At 31.8% G+C, this 22,380-nt stretch overlaps 1 protein-coding gene across 3 annotated transcripts; it reads left to right on the top strand.

Annotated features, from left to right (window-relative positions):
- Nucleotides 1–8: 8 nt before the first annotated feature.
- DopEcR (G-protein coupled receptor DopEcR) lies at nt 9–22,044 on the top strand. 3 transcript variants are annotated; one of them, XM_003698387.4, is made up of 5 exons: nt 9–293; nt 15,299–15,701; nt 16,378–16,597; nt 17,120–17,549; nt 18,325–22,044. In XM_003698387.4, the coding sequence occupies exons 2-5, from the start codon at nt 15,590–15,592 to the stop codon at nt 18,502–18,504; spliced, it is 942 nt and encodes a 313-aa protein (XP_003698435.1). In that variant the 5' UTR covers nt 9–293; nt 15,299–15,589; the 3' UTR covers nt 18,505–22,044. The 3 variants fall into 3 exon arrangements, with proteins under 3 accessions (XP_003698435.1, XP_086770888.1, XP_031775642.1); XM_086914762.1 differs by lacking the exon at nt 9–293 and adding an exon at nt 6,601–7,115; XM_031919782.2 differs by lacking the exon at nt 9–293 and adding an exon at nt 13,989–14,477.
- Nucleotides 22,045–22,380: the final 336 nt, after the last annotated feature.

The following is a 22,380-nucleotide window of genomic DNA, read 5'->3' as shown; positions in this document are numbered from 1 at the left end:
AACGTACATCTTTTGTGAAATACTGTGAAACAAATTGAATCAAAGTGAAAGTTTGGAAATATTTTAGCGAGGAACAATTGTAGAAAGTTTACTTTGATTCGGTGTGAAGTGAACCATGGAATTTTTGTAGAGGTTAGTTTCCGATTTAACTGGCACGATGGTTTCTTCTACGGGTGATTAAATCAATGGGTCGAAAAGTTTTGCATTGAGTTTGATAGAAAGACAAAAGTGCATTTTAACGAAAGAATAAATGCGAAGTAGGTCAGAAGCAAGTTAAGGAAATTTGTGGGAAGGTAAGTTTTTACAATGGGATATCTCAAATTGCGTTTTTGCTATAATAATATTTTTACAAAACTTATATATTAATCTAGAAATAATCAACAATTAATATTAGAAACACAAGAAATTTTCATTTCCACACAATTAATTTATAGTTATAGTTATAATATTTTCGAGAAAATATATTAAAACAAATCAAAAATCATTATTATCTGATAAATCTGTGATTAAGAATGTAAAATTTTCCTACTTCCAATATCGTTCTGTCGATATTCCTTTTAATTAAGATTTTTATTACACCCAACATTGATCATGAAAACAAAGTGTGTTCGATTTAAGTCACATCAAAGGATTTAAGCAATGACTATTAGTCTTCTTGCTTCTTCCTGATGTCCTCGGCACATTTTCAAGTGTCGAGGTCGTTTGACAGAGACCTTCGTCGAGGTCACCATTGTATCCAAGATCCACGACGATCGCGAAGCGTCGTTTTGGACTCATGATCTGTCTTTATCTCTCTCTCTCTTCTCCTCCTCCTAAGAGGAGCAGATCAATAAGCGTTAGATGCGTTCCAATGGCTTAGGATATCCTTCATATCCCGCGATAAGGTTTGCATCTTGCGCAATCGTTCGTTGACTGACCGTTCTAGGTCGCTTTACAATTTATAGAAATTCTGCTTATACGATCTAAGCAATATCTATATATAGACTTTACGTTTTATCGTAATATCATTTTTTATGAAGTTTAGTGAGTGAAATTTAACTGATGAAGCTTTAAGATTTTAGATAATAATTTGTCTAGTGAAAAAAAAATTCAAATTCTGATGGAAAAAGTTAAAAATATTTATAAGAAAAAGAATTATTTGTATTAAATTCATGAAATTTTAAATCTTTCTTAATATAAAAAAAATATATTTTTGTTTATCTAATACTTCTGTATAATGTATCATAAATCACCAATACATAAGACGCAAAATTAAAATAAAATTTTATAACGTTCAATTAATCTTAGGTTTAATGATAAATAGAAGAAATAGTGAAACATAGATAATCAAGATTCTAATATTTTAAATTCAAATATTATCTATATTAAAATAAACATTAATAAAAAGTTTTTTATTATAATGGATATTATTGATAAATTCCAAGTAATCTTTAACATTTTTCTAATTAAAAATTATATTTTCTCTTCAATAAAATGAAGAAGAAAGAAAAATAATTTAATAATTTATGAAATTTCAATTAAAGAAGCATTTAAAGAATCATCTATTTTTTTAGTAATAGCCTCCTTCCACCGATCAGATTTGCGTGCAATAGTTTCCTCTAAATCGTTCGACTTCGTTGTATCGTTGCACGTGAATTGTCATATAAATTCGAGCGCAACAATAAAACGGTCGCGCAAGTTTCTAATCAGAGATGTACCAATTTGACACAATGGCCACCGGTTTCAGAATGAGCGTATCACGTTTCAGAATGAAACGTAACTATGCCAAATTTAATGATTCAACGCCCTATTGCGTCAGTTAACAACGCCATCTGGCCTGATGCGTCGCCCCTGAGTTTCGGGGGATCCCCGAGGAACACTCCTTAACCATGTTCTCGATCGACGGAGATGGAATTATAAATAGAACCCGTGTGTGAGGGTAGACAATGGAGGCATCCGCAGAGTGGATGTATATACATAAAAGCTTCTACAAAAATAGAACGATAACACGAATTTAAAGAGTTCCATTCGACAGTGCAGTTGCACCTAGCGCATCGTCCTTAGATGCTAATCTTCTGAGGTTGCTTAATGAAAAAAATAAGATTATTTTCGTCCATGTACATATATTTTAGAAATGGATGGTTCTCATGTTTTAATTTTTAATTATAAGCATCTTATGATTTAACGTAATCAAGATTAATATTTTCGAATGATATGAGGCACATTTTGAAAATGTTTTGTATTTAATTAATTTTGTCATATAGTCAAACAGTATTATAATTTTTCGATAAAACTGCTGCTAAAAGATAATGGTAAGTCAATTTGTTAAGAGAACACTATTCCAATAAAAACATTATTTTGCACATCCAATTTTTTTCTATATATCTTAGTCGACAAAATATTTTAGTTTTAATTTTCAAAAATTATATGCAAAAATATTTTAACATTTCTAGGAATCCTCTCTTAATGAGGCTTATCAAAGATGATTAATTCATTAAATGATTCAATCTAATCATTTTTCTTTATTGTACTTTTATATTTCAATACAATTTATGGTGTCTTTAATAATCTTCCATTTCATTTATTTTTTATAATTTTATGTTTACGTTTTATTATAAAAAATTTTGAACATATTGAAAATTATTACGAATATGTTATTCCTTGAATACAATTTCTGAATTTTTCACGAAAAAAGTATAGAATACATTGCCAAGCTCATAATCGATCATAAGATGATATTGTGTTGATGTCCTTCGCAAACAGACAAAAAATATCTGCGTTGTGTCAAATAATGTGATTAGATTTCATAGATGTTGATTAGAATCTTCGTTCTACGCAAAAAAATCTTCGTTCATCATTATTGCAATATCGCCGAAGGCTTCTTGCGAATCGTGCATGTGAATTTACTGTTTTTTAATCAAGAGCACGAAAATAGCACTAGGGAAGACTTAATCAGCCTGTCTAACGTGAGTGGATGAAAGGAGGTTCTATCTGATTTGAATAGAACGACGTTGGGATGAGGCTTCGGTAAGGTCACCCAGCAAGATCTTGTCTATACTGAATTACACGATCGTCAATTCCACGTCATGAATATACTATATCGACCAAATAATACTGACTCATCGAAAAGTAATTCTCTGTTTATATTTTATTCTATATAACAACGTTAATAGAATTATTCACTTTTGGCACGTGTTCTTAACAAGATTAGATCTTACAATAATCATCTTAAAATAAATATTTCAATAAAATTCAATAATTTCTTTAAAAAATCATATAAATTATTAATCCCTTAATAAATTGGTAAATATATGCTTGGTTTCTTTTCAGATATTTTAGAATTTTTTTTTATTTTATCTGCCTTTATTATTTAATATTTTTAAATATATTTCAAATAAATATAATAAATGAAAAAATAAAATATATAAATATGCAGAATTATTTCAACAAAAATTAATATTATTTTCAAAAGAATTAAAGGATTACTTAATAATTTTTACAAATTATAAAAATAAAAATCTGAAATTCATCAGTTTTAATTTGATAATTCTGATATTGGATAGTGATAAATAGAATTGAAAAATAAAATCAGTGAGTATAGTCTTGTCTACTTGGGTGGTTTGCAACATGACAAAAATAATTAAATCAGCATATATCTAGTCCAGTACACGTACCTCGCGTTCCTGTTATCTCGACGAAGTGCATCTTACAAAGTGGTTTCACTTTATCATTGGCTCTCACTCGCGTGTTTCACATTGGTTATTTATGTCCAACGATGAGCGAAGAGAAACCTTCGTCGAGGTCGCTCTCGCGCGTCGAATTTTCAATTAGATTTGCATAATGACCGTTTAAAAGATACTCTAGCTGGCTTGCTAGGGTGAAAATTGAATTTACACAAGCAGTTACATTCTCACTTTTGCAAATTGCAATATCTCTCACGATAGAAAATCGATTATACGAAGAATGGGAAGAAATGATTTATTATGATTAAAATATAATAACAGTTGAATTTTCATTTTCAATAAAAAAAAGAAATCAAATTATAAGGAAGAGTTTTAATATACGTTTATAAAAAAAGTAATCATTAAAAATCAACAACGATAACAATTTCAATATTTTCACTTTCTCTAATATATAACGAATCAATGTTATAAATTTTTCATTTGATAATCAAAATGCATGATAAACTATAAAATTTCACGAATAGTTTATCAATGTAACAATTTCGAATTTGAAAACTGAAAATGCTTAACTAGAAAGCAAATTTAATTGAATAAATACTCATAAAACTGTAACATTAAACAAGTTCGAGTAAATTTCCAATGTAAATTTCATCCACTCATGTATAATAAAGAATCATTAAAATCAGCCATTATATCAGAATCGATAATGATAAAAATCGAAAACTAGAGTTTATTTTAATCACAAATATACAGGAAAAGAAATCAGAAGATTCAATTTAAAAATTATAAAATATGATCCATCAAGTTCCAAATTTTTATCTATATAATAGACTGATAAATCATGAGATCAAAATATTTCAATACATAGATAATAGTTTCAAATTTTCTATTACACCATTTTCTTTCCGGTTCACTCTGTTTCGATCTACGGATAGATATCGAACTACAAATGGGATTATTGCGTTGTGCAATTGCAGCAGTAGTAAATCCTTCGAGATTCCGGATAAAGGTTGTTCTCTATACGATCATCATCATGCTACACCAGTCAATAGACTGTTATTTACGGATCATGGAGTGTTATGTAACACCGACAAGAGTCAGGTTCAGGTGGAAAGGTCGTTTCCATGTACCTCACTTTTCACTCACCGGAACAATTAAATGTAGGATATCGCAAGAATCGCGTTTTCGATTTAAGCTGACATGGACGATGTACGGTTTCGATTTCTCGGTGTCTTTTAGAAGTGGTTAGTTTCAGTAACGTTAATTAAAATTTCAATCTTCGATGTTGCATCTTACTGTGAATAACTAATTCACATCGTTCTATTATGATGATTTATTTTTTTTTATATGGCTACAAGATTTATAGCAAATTTTTTAAATTGGTTTATTTATTTTAATGATACATTTTAGACACTATCACATGTAAATGTACAGATATTCATGCATTAATAGAAAATTTAAATATACAAAATATTTTATAGAGATTTGTACAATATGCAAAAATATAAAAATATTGTAAGAAAAGTATACATTATTATTTAATATAGCATAGTATTCAATGAATGAATCTCTATTTAAATTCTATTTATTTTATTCATGAATTTCATATTTATTTGTATATGATGTAAATTATTGTAGATAATATCAGATTGAGAAAGAATTCAGAATTAAAATATTCGGAATTTTTGATATGATAAATATAATTATTGAAATAAAAAAAATAATAAAATGAAATATCATTAATTAGAATGACTTATTCGTTAATTTTCCTACATTAATTTAGCATATGTACGTACATACATTACTTTACTAGATTTATTGCGAAATAAATAAAACGATCTAAGCGAACCCAACATATGTATTTATATCATTTATGGATAATGAACGACAAAATTGATGAATGTCGTGTTCACTAAGTCATTGATATTGCTATCTGGCAGAAATATGTGGAGAAGTTCTCGGTCAGGTAGTCGAATGCAAACGAAGTTATTACGGATAATTTGCATAATGGGATTTTAATCTGTAGACATGTCGAGGATCGAGCTTGGTGACACCTTATTGGTGCATAAAAGCATGCAAAGTATTAATCACCTGTTCTCCGAACGGACAGCTGTTCAATGAAAAACATAAATTTCCATTCGCTTCTAATAAATCAAGCTATTATTTCAACTGAACCTATATCGTATTTTCTCGTAAAATAATATCTCTAAATCAACAAGTTTCACTTAACAATTTTCCTCAAAATTAAATAACATCTTCATTTCGATCAATCATTTTTTCTTTATGATAATTGATTCCCCACACTTGCAATCTTCATTTTTATTTCTCTTTTCTCTCCCTTATATTAATCTGCTCATTCATAGATATTCGAAAATTTCCAAAAATATCCGAGCTGAACGACTCTCGACATCGTTTCCACGTCGTCCACTAGAAAAACGAGATAATAAGCGAGTAGAGATGTGTGACGCAGCTGCGACACGAAGCAGTTTTGCGATTGAAATCGTGAAAGGCGGGCGCCTTCCCGCTTCGGTGTGGAGTGACGAAACAGCCCCGTTGACCGACATTGCCAGAGCACGTGTCGAGCGCGTCGACAACCGACCAACGTTCCAGGCCAGCGATGAAATTCGAGAAAAAAGGGAAAGTGAGAGGGAAAAAGCTTCGCAGGAGATTGGGGAAGGGAGTAGCACACGGGGGAGGCGCGAGAATTGGCCGAAAATCGTGTGGATTTTCGGGTGTTTCGGGGACGATGTGCGAGAAGGAACGACTTTGTTCGTGCAGGGCGCCGTGGCGTCGCGCCGGCAGGCTTCGAGCCAATGCGCTGTGAAAATGCCCGGGTGGGAAAGGGTGGATCGGGGGTGGCGCGCAAGCGTCGTCGTGGTATCGACGCTTCGACTCCCGGGCCGAGGGAAAGAAGCGGATTCAGACGGTAGTAGTAAAGCCTAGCTCGGGTCGGCCGAGCGCAAATGTGCGCTCTACGTGGTGACAGCCGCGTCTCGTTCGAGCTGCTCTCATCTGAGATCTCGTTCCCAGATCACGAAGAAAGTGGTTCTCAGGTTCAACGTTCGATCGTTGAATCAGGGGGAGAGATGTGTTTGGCGTGATGGGCGAACGAAGAAACCGTGAAGGATAGAGAACGTCTCTACCACAAGTGTGAACATCCCCTTGGTTTCAGTGTGTGCCTCCATCGTTCTGTTTCTATCTCGTTCGTTCGGCTCGTCTCTCTCGTCCCGTGCCTCTGCCTGCCTGTTCTCTCGCTGTGCTTTCTGTCCTAGTCACACACACACACACACATAAACGTGTATTGTCTCTTTCTCACACTTTCTGTTCGTCATCATCTCTGTTTCGAGATCGAGGAGGTAAAAGTGGCGCGAGCACAGGCAGACCTAGCGGAAGACTGGCAGCGTCCAAGGCACTGGCGGAGCTGGTGCACGAGATCAGGATGAAATCGAGGAGGTACGTGGTTCGATGGTCTCTTCGGCCGATTAATGCACAAATATCGGTCAAAGATGGCAGTGGCTAGGTCGCGAATCACGTTATCATTCGTGTCACGACAATGTTAAATGGACCAGATATACATATTACATTCGCTACTCTCCTTCTCCAACGCTCTTTCTCTCGCTCCTCATTCATGTGCTGCCGCTTCTTCGTATGTTCCGATTGTTCACCTTGTGCTTGTGCCTGGCAGACAGTCTATGTCGCGCGCGTGATACCCTTGTGTTCATAGTGTTCTCGATCGACAATTTCGTTTGCTCCGTGCAGAAGCCGTGATTCGTACTTTTTCTCGCAATAAATCATCCAAAATCTCGAAATTGTTCGCTAGCGTCGAACGGCGGGAACGCGGAGAAAGTTAAGTCTCATTTGCATTTTTCAAGAACACCTCACCAATATTCATCCCTTCGATTTTATTATTCGATGGATACGGAAAAAGGAGACGGAACGATCGGATAATGAAATCATTTATCCGTGATCAAACGTGAATGAATATCGAGATAGAGATTCCAGATAGATACAATGCGTATTCTCTTTTTACGTTCCTCTTCGTTGTTGTTGCGTTTTTCATCACGTCTCTCTATCTCTTTCTCTTTCTCTCTAATACTCTTTAACAGTCTTGTTCCATCCCCTCTTACTCCTCTATTTTACTCCTTTCCATCTCTCTTTACACCCGCTTCCTCCACTTCCTCTAACTGAACTCTTTCATCCCCCTTTTCACAGTGTGGGCCACGTTCGGCTTCCTTTGATACACATACTCGTACACATTCTTCCATGCACACACACACACACACAACGCGCGCGTGCGCGCGCGCACACATCTGTTCGAAAATTGATGTCACGAGGCGAGGGGAGAGCGGAAAATACATAGATACACGTACATCGACGCCGGATGTACATTGACTCGGCTCCTATCTGTGTGCTCCCGTCAGCTTATCACGACATGCGCATCATTGGGCAAATATTCGGTTAACTAAACAAGGCAAACCACCCACGCCTCCATTCCCCTCTCGTTATACACGTATCCATGTACCGTGTGCCGTGCTTATATCGCGGTGTGACGCTAGTTACACATAGAAAAGCCAGCATCGCAACACGACCAATGTTTTTGCGAACCCTGGTTTGTTCTTGCTCTGGCGATAATTGAAGAGCATCGCCAGAAATATACCATCGACGCGTTTTTTCCCTTTTTTTTTTTTCTATCCGTTTTCCGTTCATTCGCCCCTTCTCGGTGCTCGTTTTGTCATCCATGTAAACTCGCATCGTCGAACAAGTTCACGAATGAACGATAACTGGCAGATTTGACGTTTCTCGAATGCGATCGTTCAACTGGAAATTAAATAATCGGCAAAAAAAAAAAAAAACGAGGTATTGTGTTGAGCATGCTAGAAGAATTGATATCGTTCGCATGACGACAATTAAATGGCCCTCGAATTCTTAAAAAAATGTTTTTTCTTCTGTCTTTAATTCTTTGAAAGCATAAAAAGAACTCTGAATAAATTGATTAGTTATTTAAATTTTTCAAGAGAATGAAAAATATTTTATCATACATATCGGATTATTTCAAAACTATTATGTTCCAAAGAGTTGAAACAATCGTGATTAGGTTTCAATAGGAAGTATCATAGAGAGCTCTCGAAATAATTTGTTTTCTCTTGTTTATTTTTCTATATATTTTCTCATTATTCATCCGTTGTAACCGATATTTGAGATTAAAATGCGACAAAATTACCGGCACGCGATCAAGAAACAATTCGGTTATCGAACAATTTTTAATTCAATGCACGCTTCTTCGTTCATTTAAGTTTTCTTTTCTTCTCTACCTTTTTTCTTTTGTCTCGTTTTTCTTTCAAACGAACGAAAACGATTCATTCGGTATTTTTATCGCTCGCTAGAGCCAGATACCTGATTATGCGCCGGTTGGAACGCGTCCATAGGAATAAAGAATATCGATGAGAGGAATGAAATCTCTTGGTCCGGAAACTTTTCTCATTAATTGAGCCACTGTGTAAAAGCCGCCCTATGGAGGGCGTAATAACTTTTGCTATATAGAGCAAAATTCAGAAAGCGGGACGGTAGCGATAACGTGATTTAAAGGTTTAATAAAGTCAGCCACGTAGATTAATTCGCTTTTGGATGGCGCGTGCACGAAAATGATTTGTGTGGCTTGATCGAAATCGCCTTGGGAATTGATTGCATTTCATTCTGTGTAAATTGTCCATTATCGTACGCCCATTGAATATTTTTCCACTTAAAAAGATTCAAAACGTAGATAAAAAAATATTCAGAATTTTTGGGTGATGTGTTGATAAAATAAAAAAATTGTCGATTTATTTTTCTTTCTTTCTTCTTTATTAAGTTATTAGGTTTGCAATAAAGAAGTGAAAAATTTCCATTTTCTATTCTTTAAATATTTTTATATCTCTAAATGAAAGGTAGTGAAAATATTTATAAGTTTCGAATAAAGTGCAGTGAAATTCATGCTTCTTCATCTTTCTTTGTTCGTTTCTTTTATTGTATTTGCAATAGAAAACTGGAAAGTTTTTAAAATTGTAGGTCAAAAGGTGTATTAAGCAAATGGTAAAAATGTTTCCTCGTAAATGGTACTACGTTCCATTTGATCAATATTATGACTTCCATAAATGAAAATTAACGGTTTACGTAATTTTCTTGGCTTCTTGTTATCTAGTCGATCAGTTTATAATGTAATTGTAGCTCGCAAATTACGATATGATTAGAGAAAATTGTAAGTTCTATGTGTAAGGTGTAGATAATAAAATCATGTTAACATATCTTTAATCTTTTCTAAATTTTGTTATAAATTTTGTTATTAAAACTTCATTCAATATATATTTAATTTATAACACATTTCTTCGCCCTCATTATAATTAATAAACAATTGAAAATAAAATAAAATTGAATCAATGAGATAGTCTATCAATTTCTATTAAACTTTAAAGAAACGAAATTTCATATATCTTAATTTAATATAATAAAAATTATTTTTTATTAAGATAATTATCAATTATAGTATCAACAAATACTACAAAATAAATCCAATTAAATAATTATATTGCATATCTTGTTAACAATCTCCAAAGAAATAACACCCTTCTACTTAACAACTTGTCCACTGACTTTTGCTTGTCTTTTCTTCTGAGCTATTTTCATTGAGATTCTCATTAATCTTGAAAATCTAAAGCAGCTAAGTAAAGAATTCTTTTTACCTGTTCCTTTTAGTTTGCTTTTGTGTACCGTGTTCTATCAGCAAACTGAAAATAACAATTCCTTTGAAAAATAACGTTTGTAATCAAGATAGTGTAAAGATTTCCTAACGATAAGAATAACATAATCAAAAAAATCACGCATAGAAAAAAATCTAAGTTTAATTTATTTTTGAACTTCATATTTAATAATTCTATCCGTGCAATAAATAACATATAAAAATATAATGCAGTGAAAAATATAATTTTTCATAACGAGTCGAAACGACGAAATAATTATCTTTTTTTTTTCTTTTTGTATGTGTATACTTGTATAGGATTTCGTTTTTCACACGATTTACTTTGAAACGACGTCGAGTGCACACGTACTCGGCCAAGGTATGATTTAAAGAATCTTGCTTCAGAACGAACCAGGTCTCGTTTTTCATTCATCTCGTAGAATTTGTTGAAAAATTTCGCGTCTATTTTTACATATCAAATTGTATTTATAGAATTTGAAGACGCAATGCAAACGTGGACCGAGTTTTGCAACTCTTCAAACGTTCCAACCATTTTCTCTCTTAATTGGGTACACTTTCTTTACTGTTCTCAGTTAAAAGAATACTATTCTTCGCGGGACAAGTTTCGCCGTTTCTCGTAACAAGCATGCTCGACAAGTTTTCAAATTTAAATCCCGTCGAAAACGAAATTCTCTTTACGAAATAACATTAATCTCGATTTAGCTATAATTTCTATTCGTATTCCTTATTTGGAATACAATATATAAGATGGAGACAGTGTATTTTTTTTTGTCATTTTGAGAGATTTTTCTATATCTTTTTTTTTTTTTTGCCCTCCCTAAATTTTCATGATTTACCTTCAAGTTTTATAGGTATCATCTTATAATCCATTTTCAGGGCTACATAATATCTCTCATAATTATGCTAATTATTAGATAAAGATTATAAGAGAGTTGAAGGTAACTTTGAAAATCTCATTAAAATAAAACATATATAGAAAAATCATTATTTCGAAGGTTCTTCAAAATCGATATAATCGACATAAATTTTTAATCAGCATATTAACAAAAATAATTAATAAAAATATTTAATATTTTCATGTTATTTATTATATTATTATATAATATTATATAAATTAAATCTATGCAATTCCAGAAATTTATTACTATTTACTAAAGATTCTAAAATTTTAATATCAATTATTAAACATTTCTATTATTTTTAATATTAATATATTTTTATTATTAATTAATATATTATTTTCGATTTTATTATCAATATAATTCAGATATTAAATAATATAAAAATAATGCGAATAATTAATTTTTCATCTACTACTATTATCGTTTAAATACAAAAATACGGAAAAAAGTAAAGACCTTCTCGTGATCGTGTCACGTGCCATTGAAGACCGTTGACGATAAGACATTTACAAGGCAACAAGGGAAACGACAGAAGTAAACCTTTACGTGATTTTTAAATCCGAGGTCGAGGCTTCATTAAGCCCTGAGTTTTTATATAAGAGACTTGACCATCACCGAGTGAATGTGTCAATGTGCATAGAAATCTGCTTAACTTGAGCTTTCATCAACAAGATTTTCATTTGATTTCAATCACAAATTAACCAATTATTTGCCTTACTGACATTTTATCAATAATATTCTATGGGTATACACTGTGTACTTTAAAAACAGCAATAATTTTCATGTTCAGGGCTAACTATAGATCACCTTATTTCAATTCAAAGGTAATCTGATAAAAAGCATGATAACAGAATGAGAGAAGCATTCAAAGCATAAACTGTTTACACTTTTTATTGGTGTATAAAATCGTATTTATAGAGTTGAATATATTTTATTTGGATTTTTAATCGACTTTGATACTTCATAATTAAATATTAATTGGACAGAATTAAAAAGAATTTTTGTTGGATATAGAATAGATGAAAGATTATTGTTTCTTAATTTCGAGTATTTCATAAAATTGAAATAAAAGAAGAAAGTTAAAAAAAATTAAAGTTTTAAAAATTTTGTAATTTTTAAAGAGTTTCGAATTTTTATTACTTTCTATTTTTAGAATTTAAATTAAAAACAAAGAAAGATGTAAAGTTTTAATTACTTTTTTTTTAAATTCTTTTTAGTATCTTAGAATTTATAATTATAGATGTGAAATTTCATTTCTGAATATTTTTATTACTATTTCAATTGTTATCGAAAAAATTTAATGGATAAGTAAAGAATTGAATGAGAAATGTCTCAAAAGTTTTGAAATTCTAAAATATTTAGAAAACTAATTTAGAAAATATAAAAAAAAAATCATAGAAATATTAGATAGAAGAAATATTATATATAATCATAAAGTTAAAATTCATCGTAAATAAATTAACTTTTTAATTTTTTGTTAGCCAATACTTGAAAATTTCACCTATCTTTATTCATAAAACTTACAATTTTGTTAGCAAAATATTTGATTGATGTTCACTTTCTACGATCAACATTATAAAATATTATGCAACATGAACGTTTGCTTTACGTCAATTTGATTGACTACATCAGAGAATATTCTGCATAGTGTAGAACGATGCTCGAGGGGATGATTGTCTCGTGAAGAACGCGTTCTCGCTATCGCAATGTCTTCTCTGTCTGTATGCACTCATGGTTTACGAGGTGAGGTTAACGATCGTCACGTTAGTACTTGAAACGAAAGATTGCTTTAACGACGTTTATCTTACGATGGAGAATACGAGCAGTGGATACGATGATTTTCTATAGCGTGTATAAGAATAAGGCTTTTAATTGGAACAAGAGTGTCTTCGTTACGTATATTTTTAGAATCTTGCGAAGACTGCAATATCGAGGATAATTTAATGACGTTTATCTTGAGATTGCATATTGTTAGTATAAACCAGACTTGGATAGATTTTAATTGACATAAAGATAATGAATAACGATTTGAGAAAATGGATTGTTTCGATTATATTATGATAATATTTTTATATATCATTTTATATTTATATTTATATTTATGTTTATATTATTATTATATATATTTATATTATTAATTTATATTAATATTACGAAAATGATAAAACCTTAAAGTGTCTTAAAGTGTTTGTAAATTTAAATTAAATATATCATTTTCAAATAAATATTTTATTTCAAAAATTATGGAAAAACAGCTTTATTTTAAGTGAACGTTAAATATAAATGAAATAATTATTACATTTGAATTAATTTACTCTGAAATATTTTTATTATAATCTTGTGATTATTTGCATAAAGGAACTTTGAATTTATTTCTAACATAATTTATTTAATAATATTAAAATGTTATATAATTAAAAATAATAGAAAATTCATGATATTATTTTAAATCTCTCATTTATTTTAGCTATTCCTATTTATTCACTGATTATTTTAAATAATTCTATTATAATTTTTTAAATTATAAATACTTTTAAGAATATATAAAAAACATAAAAATAAATTACGATAATATGTAAACTTTCCTTGTCAAACATCTGCAAATAACATTCAAACATGCACATACCATTCTTCAAAATAACAAGCACTTCTTCTCGTATTAAATATTTCCAACTCAAGTCACGCGATGACAATTCAAAAATGAAATTAATATTACACTGTTCAAACAAACACCTTCAAGTAATAACAATATTCTTATACGATTCTTTTACTCGAATTATTTATTATTTACTTATTTATTTATTTGTTTTATAGTCGACAATTGATCGACGAAATATTCCAAAAAAAAATATATATAGAAGTTCCTCTTTAATTCGGCGATAGTTACCTACGTGATGCTTCATAAAACAGGCCTCCATTCAGGATCGACTCGGCTGAATTATGAATGACGGTCGATAGCTAGAGGGAGAACGCGTGTACTGGCCATGCGAGTTTCACCTGGCTTATGTGGCTCTCGTAAGAATGTGTATGAAAAAAAGAACGACTATTGATGCCAAACTTTCACTGCTTTTCACCCTTTCCCGTTATCCGAACAATCTATTCTCTTGGATTCAATTCGTGTGCTCCACCTTCAAAATACACCAATTCTATGCTCTGAAATCGAGACATGTATAAAAGATGGTGAGTGAATAAAATTTTCCGATGTAAACATGGATAAGCTGATGTGAGATGTGAAACGACATCATGTATCAACGTCCATGATTGTAAAAAGGATTGTAACGTTTTTACTGGTTTGAAAGGGATCGTAAAGAGTTTATTTAGTTACAATTGATCCAATAGAATCTTTTATATCGTTTGAAATATAGTATGTGATATTTTATAGAGTGATTTCCTTTGTTTTTTTAAATAAAGAACTTTGTTAAATCTAATTTATTAATGGATTATTGGAATATGATTTATCAAAGATTGGAAAGAATTTTTATTTTATTCGTCGTTTATTAAACTTATCGGTTATTCTTTCTCCCTTTTTTACGAGTGTGCTGATTGCTTGATTATTTTGATTCCGCGATGTTTGAAATGGATCAAATGATTACACTTTCTTATGCATTCAATTAATAAACCCGATATCCGATACTGATTTTAACTTCGATGAATTTTATTCGTTTCAAAGAAATTGCCGTATATAAATATTCATTTCTTTTCCTCTTACGTATCCAATCTAGAAATCAATTTTTTAACTAATCAAATCATTTCATTAAATATAGTATATAAACTACTTCTCTTAGTGGTTAAAAAAAACGAATATAGAAGCATCGAATTTCTTCATTAAAGTTCTTCATTCTTCAGCTCATCGTTTGTGCCTTCGATTCTTATGCATCGGTCACTTCATCACGCCATCATCGTTCTTGCAGTCATCGTCTGGTCCTCTCACCAGTTCAGCATCTCGTGATACTCCTGTAAATTAAAACGAAACGTCAGCAAATTCTACTCTCTGCTTGCAGCAACATAGCTGTATTGATCCTCCATCAAGATCGTCCAAGTTACGAGGTCGTTAGAGAAGGTACGTTCGCATAAAGATCTCGGACAAAGTTTATCGTTGCTGGTGGAGGATTGACAGCCTCCGGCAGGGCAGGTCTTGAGGCGAAGGATTTCGAGGAAGTGGAGGAGTGGACCAGGTGCGAGCTACCAGGAGAGCCTGGCACCTGGCTGTTTAGTGGCTGTTGATAAAAGGGGGGTGACGGGTAACAGCACCTAAGGGCGGGTGGGGGGATGCAGCTCGAAAGGGTGGCGGCATGGAGGAGCCCTCGCTGGAGGCTCTCATGCAGGCGGGCCTCATCTTCGTGGTCGGTGTCGCCATCATCCTCTCGAATCTCCTCATCATCGCCACCTACCTTAATTTCCGTGGTAAGTACTTTAACATCTTGATATTCTTGGTAATTTTTGCGGAAATTTTTTATTTCTTTTAGATAAAAAGAAATTGCATTCTATATTTTTGGAATTTAATTGGAATAAGTATTCTTAAATTATACGTGTTATTATTAATTTTACATATATATGTAATATTTTTTGCATAAATATGGATAGATTTATTAAAAACAATATTTTCCTTTTTCTTTTATAAACAGCGCATGTATCTTTGCATCTTTTTTTTCGATTTATATCTTCATTAAGTAATTTAATATATATTACATTTTGTTCTCTTCCAAATTATTACATTTTTAATTGCAAAATCATTTTACAAATTTATACTAAAATCATTATTATATAATATTCATATATTATATTCAAACATTTACTATTTTTAACATAATCAATATTCTAATATAATATTAATAGTTTTAACATAATTATAATATAGATAAATATTCATTGGCAAAATTCGAATTCATTATTTTGAGATATAATTCTATTACTTCATGCCACAACTTTTTCTTTTTTCTTCATTCTTGCGGATTTTTTTTTTTTTTTTAATTTCCTGACTCTGTCACCACAAAGCAGTGAAAAAGCAACGAATACTGTAACATTCGGTGAAATGTGGTTCACACTCGAGGTAAATACAAATGAGCATCACACCGCACAGGTCCCTCCGAGGTGATAAACTACTACTTGCTGTCTCTCGCGTCGGCGGACCTTCTTTGTGGTCTGCTGGTGGTTCCGCTTTCGGTGTATCCGGCGCTGGTACGAAGATGGGTCTACGGGGACATCGTGTGTCGTCTCGTTGGCTATTTGGAAGTTACTCTCTGGGCGGTATCCGTTTACACCTTCATGTGGATCTCCGTCGATCGATATTTGGCTATCAGGTACGTTTCAATTTCTTTCTACGTTCAAAAGTTTTTGGATATTTATTATATTTTTCTAAGAGAACAAAATTAAACAAGATATTCAAGTAGAATTTGAAAAGAACATTCAATGAACAACATGAATTTAATAACGTTCTACAGCAATATAATGCATCTTATTAGTTTAACGTGTTCAACATATTAGAGCAATAAAATAAATCCAAGTTGGAGTGAAAATCAATATCAAGATAATAGGTAAATTGAAATCTCAACAATCTTTGTCAAACTTTCTAATTCATTCCATCGATCAACAATTTATACACATACATATACACGAATGATCCATTATTCACTAGAACTTCAACTCTATATCCTTGACTTTTTATTTCTTCATGTATTATAAACTCAACCATAACCCTCAACTTTCTCCAACGTCCAAGTCCAACATCAACCAATATACATCACGTTGGAATTAAAATTGAATCTCAATCCTGGAAATTTGCGTTTCATGTCGAGTTCATGATTAAAGTATCGATTGGACAGGAAACCATTGCGTTACGAGACCGTGCAGACGAAGACCCGATGCCAGTGCTGGATGGTCTTCACGTGGATCAGCGTGGCGATGATGTGCTGCCCGCCCCTCCTAGGTTTCCAAAAGCCGATTTTCGACCGGGAGGCGTTCATCTGCATGCTCGACTGGGGCAACATGGCTGCTTACACCATCACACTGTCGATCCTCGTGCTAGGCCCATCGGTCATCACCATCGTCTACACCTACTGCTACATCTTCACTATGATGAGGCGGCTAAGATCCGGCGTACTGATACACGACAAGGAGTACGCGACCGCGCTCTCAGAAAATCTGAGCAATCCGAGTCACATTATGTCCTTTGTCCTGGTGATGGCTTTCTGGGTGTCCTGGGCACCGTATGCCGGTCTCCGGATATACGCTGTCGTTAATGGACCGCCGCAGGTAATTTAAATGTTACGCTCTTTTTGTGAATATGCGAGGAAGTATGTGAGAAAGATCAGTTTTTATATTTTAATACGAGAAATCGTATTTATTCTCTTTGAAAGATAAGAGATTTCGTATAGAAATTTCATAACATATTGGTTCAAAAAGTACATTTTCTAATTAAAATCAAAAATCGTATTATTCCTGGATTAAATATGAAAACTTATATAACCAGATACGTTGATATTATTGGTTTTTTTTCTTTATTACTTTTTTTTTAATCAATTATAGAGCAAAGGGCTTTTCATCAAAAGAAGTTTAAAAATATCAAGTGAAAAAGTTTCAAAGTAGTATTTACCTTTCTGTGCTATTTAAATATAAAGAAGTTATTACAATAATACAAATATCTAATTAATTATATTGTGCAATCTCACTGATTTTTTATAATATGTTGAAATGTAAATATTTAATGATTAATAAATTATCTTATACGATATCTGGTTTGCATTATATCACGACTGGATGCTCATAAAATTTGCACAAATGTCGAGGCAAATTTTAACGAAACATTTATTTATAATAAATAACGATAAATTTAAATAAATTAAAATAAATTTATTTTATTTTACAACAGTTAAATTAATACTTGGAAATCTGAGAATTATTCTTAAATATTAAATATTAAATATCGTATAAATATAAATTTCTCAAAATAATGGAACAAATGATAACCACGACATATATATTATCATCAAATATTCCAATTTATTCGCATAATATTATCACGTTCCAGGTACCGTTTCTTCATTTCGCGGTAGTGTGGCTGGGGGTGACGAACAGTTTCTGGAAAGCGGTGGTCCTCGGAACCCTGAGTCCGCAATTTCGATTGGCGGCTCGCGTGCTCTGTCTGACGTTGTGCTGCCGGCATAGACGACTTCCGCCCGAGCTGCTCGGCCTCGACGACGACGATTAAACGCCAAACGCCTACGAGAAAAAGAGGGGAAACGCTTTCCTTTTGCGCGCGAGCGTTTTACAACACGCGCCCCATTCCTAGAGCATCGCTTTTCATCTCACGGTATTCGAGATCTTTTCTTGCATCCGCCACCCTTCTCTCGGAGTCTTCTTCGGGGGCTGAGATTCTTTGTTCCGAAAGGTGCTACCACGACGTCCACGACAAACGTGTGATCGATCCAGTCGGGTTTCCAAAATGTGGGGTAAATTTTAGGAAAATTATTTATGAAATACGAATTCTTATCAACGAATGTTCGATAAACGAACGATCGAAGATTGAAGGGAGGAATTCCTTCTTTTTTTTTTCTTTTTTTGACCGTTGACATTTAAAAACTTCATCTTCACACTGTATCTGTTCAATATATCTATTTGATTGATGCATATGAAATGTCGTTTTTTTTCTTTTTTATTTTTACAATTTTATGTCGAATGGAATAATCAGAAAATCGGTAGAATTTTAACTTTTGCTTTATTTCCAAACTGATTTATAAAATAGTTCTAATAATTATGCAAGAGCGTAAAGTTGTTTTAAAAATAACTTATTAATTAAAACTTTATCTGATAAAAATAGAAGATAATTTGTAAAAATATTTCTTTCAAATTTTTCTATATATATATATTTTTTTAATTTAAATAGATATGATAAAAGAGAAACTAATATGTTACTCTGAAGAAATGACATTTCATATATAAGCACCAATTTAATATTCATCATTTCAATTAAAACTATTTATCATTCTTATTAAATGGAAAACGAATTTTCAGCTAAGCATATGAAATGTCGTTTGAAATGTCGTAATTTATTAGATCTGAAGCCAAGCATAATAAAATAAATTTTTCTCTAAAATGAATGGACGTCACAATAAAAAAATTCGAAAAAACTAAAGATTTTTGTCAACGAATTATCTTTTATCATTGAACGTGTTCGATTCAATCCGAACTGTACATTCACACGTGTTAATCAAGAATCTAACAAAAAAGAGAAAAGAAATTAAGAAACCAGGCAGAAGAAAGAATTAAAAAGCATACGTAGATTTATCGCTTCAATTTAAACAATCAATTATACGTATATTACATATATACATATACAAGCATTTATCATTAAAAAAATTTTACTTTATTGATAAAATGTAAAAAAAGAAGCATGAAATACGGTTTCAAAGGAATCGAAGCTCAACTTGACGAAGATTCTCGATAGGAACGCCATCTTCGCTGGCGAATAAAGATCGTTTTGTCGATCTAACTTCCTCTTCGAGGAATTCCCTTTCGACGACGTTCCCACTCGACATAAATCGCTATAATTGATTAAATCGCGGCGACGCTCTGTTTATCTCCCTTTTTTGCTTTTTCTCCTTTTTCCGCGAAACACTCTCGAGAGAAAAATCGACGGAGAGCTCGCGCGTTCCTCTCCTCTCCGTCGTTTCGTGAGAGCGTTCCCGACGGAAACTGATCGTTGCCTACATTACATGTATCTACGTGGTAAGATCAAGCTCAAAACAAGTATCTTAGCCAGTCGAGATTAAAAAAAAAAAAAGAAAAAGAAAAAGAAAAAAAATAACGTATAAATATATAATCAAAGGACGAACGATTTGCTTGCGATCACGTTAATGTGATTACATGGATATCGATCGAAAAAAAGGTGTATGAGAGAAAAATGATAAAAACAGGACGCGAAATAATAAGAGAATACTAGGTCAATTAACGGAGATGCCTCTACGGAATGCGACGCCGCGTCTATCTGCGCGCCAATAGAATTCCCAATGTGAAACTGAGAACTCGAGGATGGGGTTCCGATCGCCATGGTTATACGCTTTTTTTTTAACGCGCTTCCTCCTCTACTCGGCCACTCGATCGGAATTCTTTCCGCTCTCTCTCTTTCTAATTTATAATCAACAACGAGTGATAGGTTTGCTTTGTCTACTTTTTTTATTCTAACTTTTTTAACTTTTTGTTTGAGGAATAATAATATTGTGAATAGAATATAGAATTGCTTGTACATTTGTGAAAATTTACATTTGATTGGAAATGTATAAAGTTCTTAGTATGCAAAGCATTTGAATCATTATAGAATCATTCAATGAATGAAAGGAATCTCTATTTAAATTTTATTTATTTAATAATATTTATAAAAAATCCGTAGTCTGCTTCTTAGAATTTTTGAAAAGTTAAATAATATTTTTCATAATTATTACTTTTTTTTAAATTTTAATTACTAATACATATTACTTCTTTGAAAAAAAAAATTAAAAGATGATTACTTCTACAGAGATAAGAGATATTCAATTTGCTTTAAGATTATAATCAGTTGATTTTCTCTGATTATTTTCTCTATTGTCATTAAACAAAATTCATGTATCTTCTCTTTATTCTAATATTAATCCTAATATTCTCTTGTATGTGAACAAACAGTTTAATCTATTCAATTTTTCTTTTATAAATTTGTATACAAATGGATATTTCTATAATTTTATAACGTTCCTCAACAATTTTTCTTTTAATGAAAATATCTCTATTCTATCTTTCTAAGAAAGAAACTTTGAATCGAAAACATTTTATTCAAAGTTCAATTAGTTCAATTCTAGATTTGCTTCTAAAAAAAATAAAATTTATAAGCATAAGATTTCAAATATTGTTAAATATTAAAATTAGATACAAACCAAGCGTCAAGATCAAATTTCCATCGTGTAAGATCAAATTCTAATCAAAATAATTATTAAACTTTCACCATTGTCGCGTCAAGAAACACCGACCGATAAAAGCTAATTGAATAAAGGCTAATTGAATAAAAGAGTACAAATTCATTTAAGAATTACTTTCGACATTTATTGTCACTAATTATTTTGAGAGTGAAAGTCACTATCGGATTTCCAACGCAGTGTCCATTTGTGAAAAATATTTTCGAGAGTTTTACTCTCAAATATATTCGCACTTTAAGAAATTATGAAAGAGCCATAGGTGAAAAAAATAATAAATTCGTTATGAAATTGCTGGACGAAGGATCGCTGATAAAGTCGAATCACTTCGTGGTGATACTCTATTATTTCATAAATTTCCTCTCGAAACGTCGCATCGTATTCGAGATAGGAATTTAATTTAAAGATCTTCTTATTCGAGTTTTTATTCAAATCGACGAGAAACGCGATATAAAACGGGCAAAAACTTGGAGAAAACATTTTCCGTGGGTGGAGAGAAAGCAACGGCTATTAATAAAACGCGCGGTTCATTTATAAACCGGACCGTTTCTGTAGCAAATAAACTCAGCTGTTCAAGTAGCGCAGTTACGAATGTTGCATGGCTAACGCTTTTATGTAACGAAACTCTGCACGACGTTTCCGTGACGGAGATATTTATGCCTCGCTCTAAACGTTGTACGCGTTGTATGTAATTGTCGATGAAAAGATGCGTGTAATTAAGTGTTCCGCTGGAGAAAATGTCGGTGATTCTGTGACAGCTTCAGTGAAATCAAGTTGTATTATATGAAATGAAGGCTTCGTAACAATAATGACTCATTATTGATTTTTTGTTTTTTTCTTTTTTCTAAAAACAAATGATACTTTAACTATTTTAATTTTTGTTCGAAAGATTTGTTTAAAGTTTTGTTTAACAAAATTATATTTTGCAATTTTTTTAACGGTATTAATTTTAAAAACGAAATTAAAAATGTATAAAATGAATATTTTTCGAAAATAATATTTCAATGGTAAGTATACTTTAACTAATAAATTCTCCTCTGATAAAAAGTAGAAATTTATTTAAATTGAAGAAGACAAATATTTTATATATTATATACTTAATAAATGTAATTATTTGATTGATTAAATAATTGAAAAAAATATAA

The sequence above is a fragment of the Apis florea genome, unplaced genomic scaffold (assembly GCF_048593485.1).
Source record: "Apis florea isolate Af1SG1 unplaced genomic scaffold, ASM4859348v1 contig_3733_pilon, whole genome shotgun sequence".
Lineage (NCBI taxonomy): Eukaryota > Metazoa > Arthropoda > Insecta > Hymenoptera > Apidae > Apis > Apis florea.
Note: the sequence above shows the minus strand (reverse complement) of the source record. Positions and strands in the feature narration are given on the sequence as shown.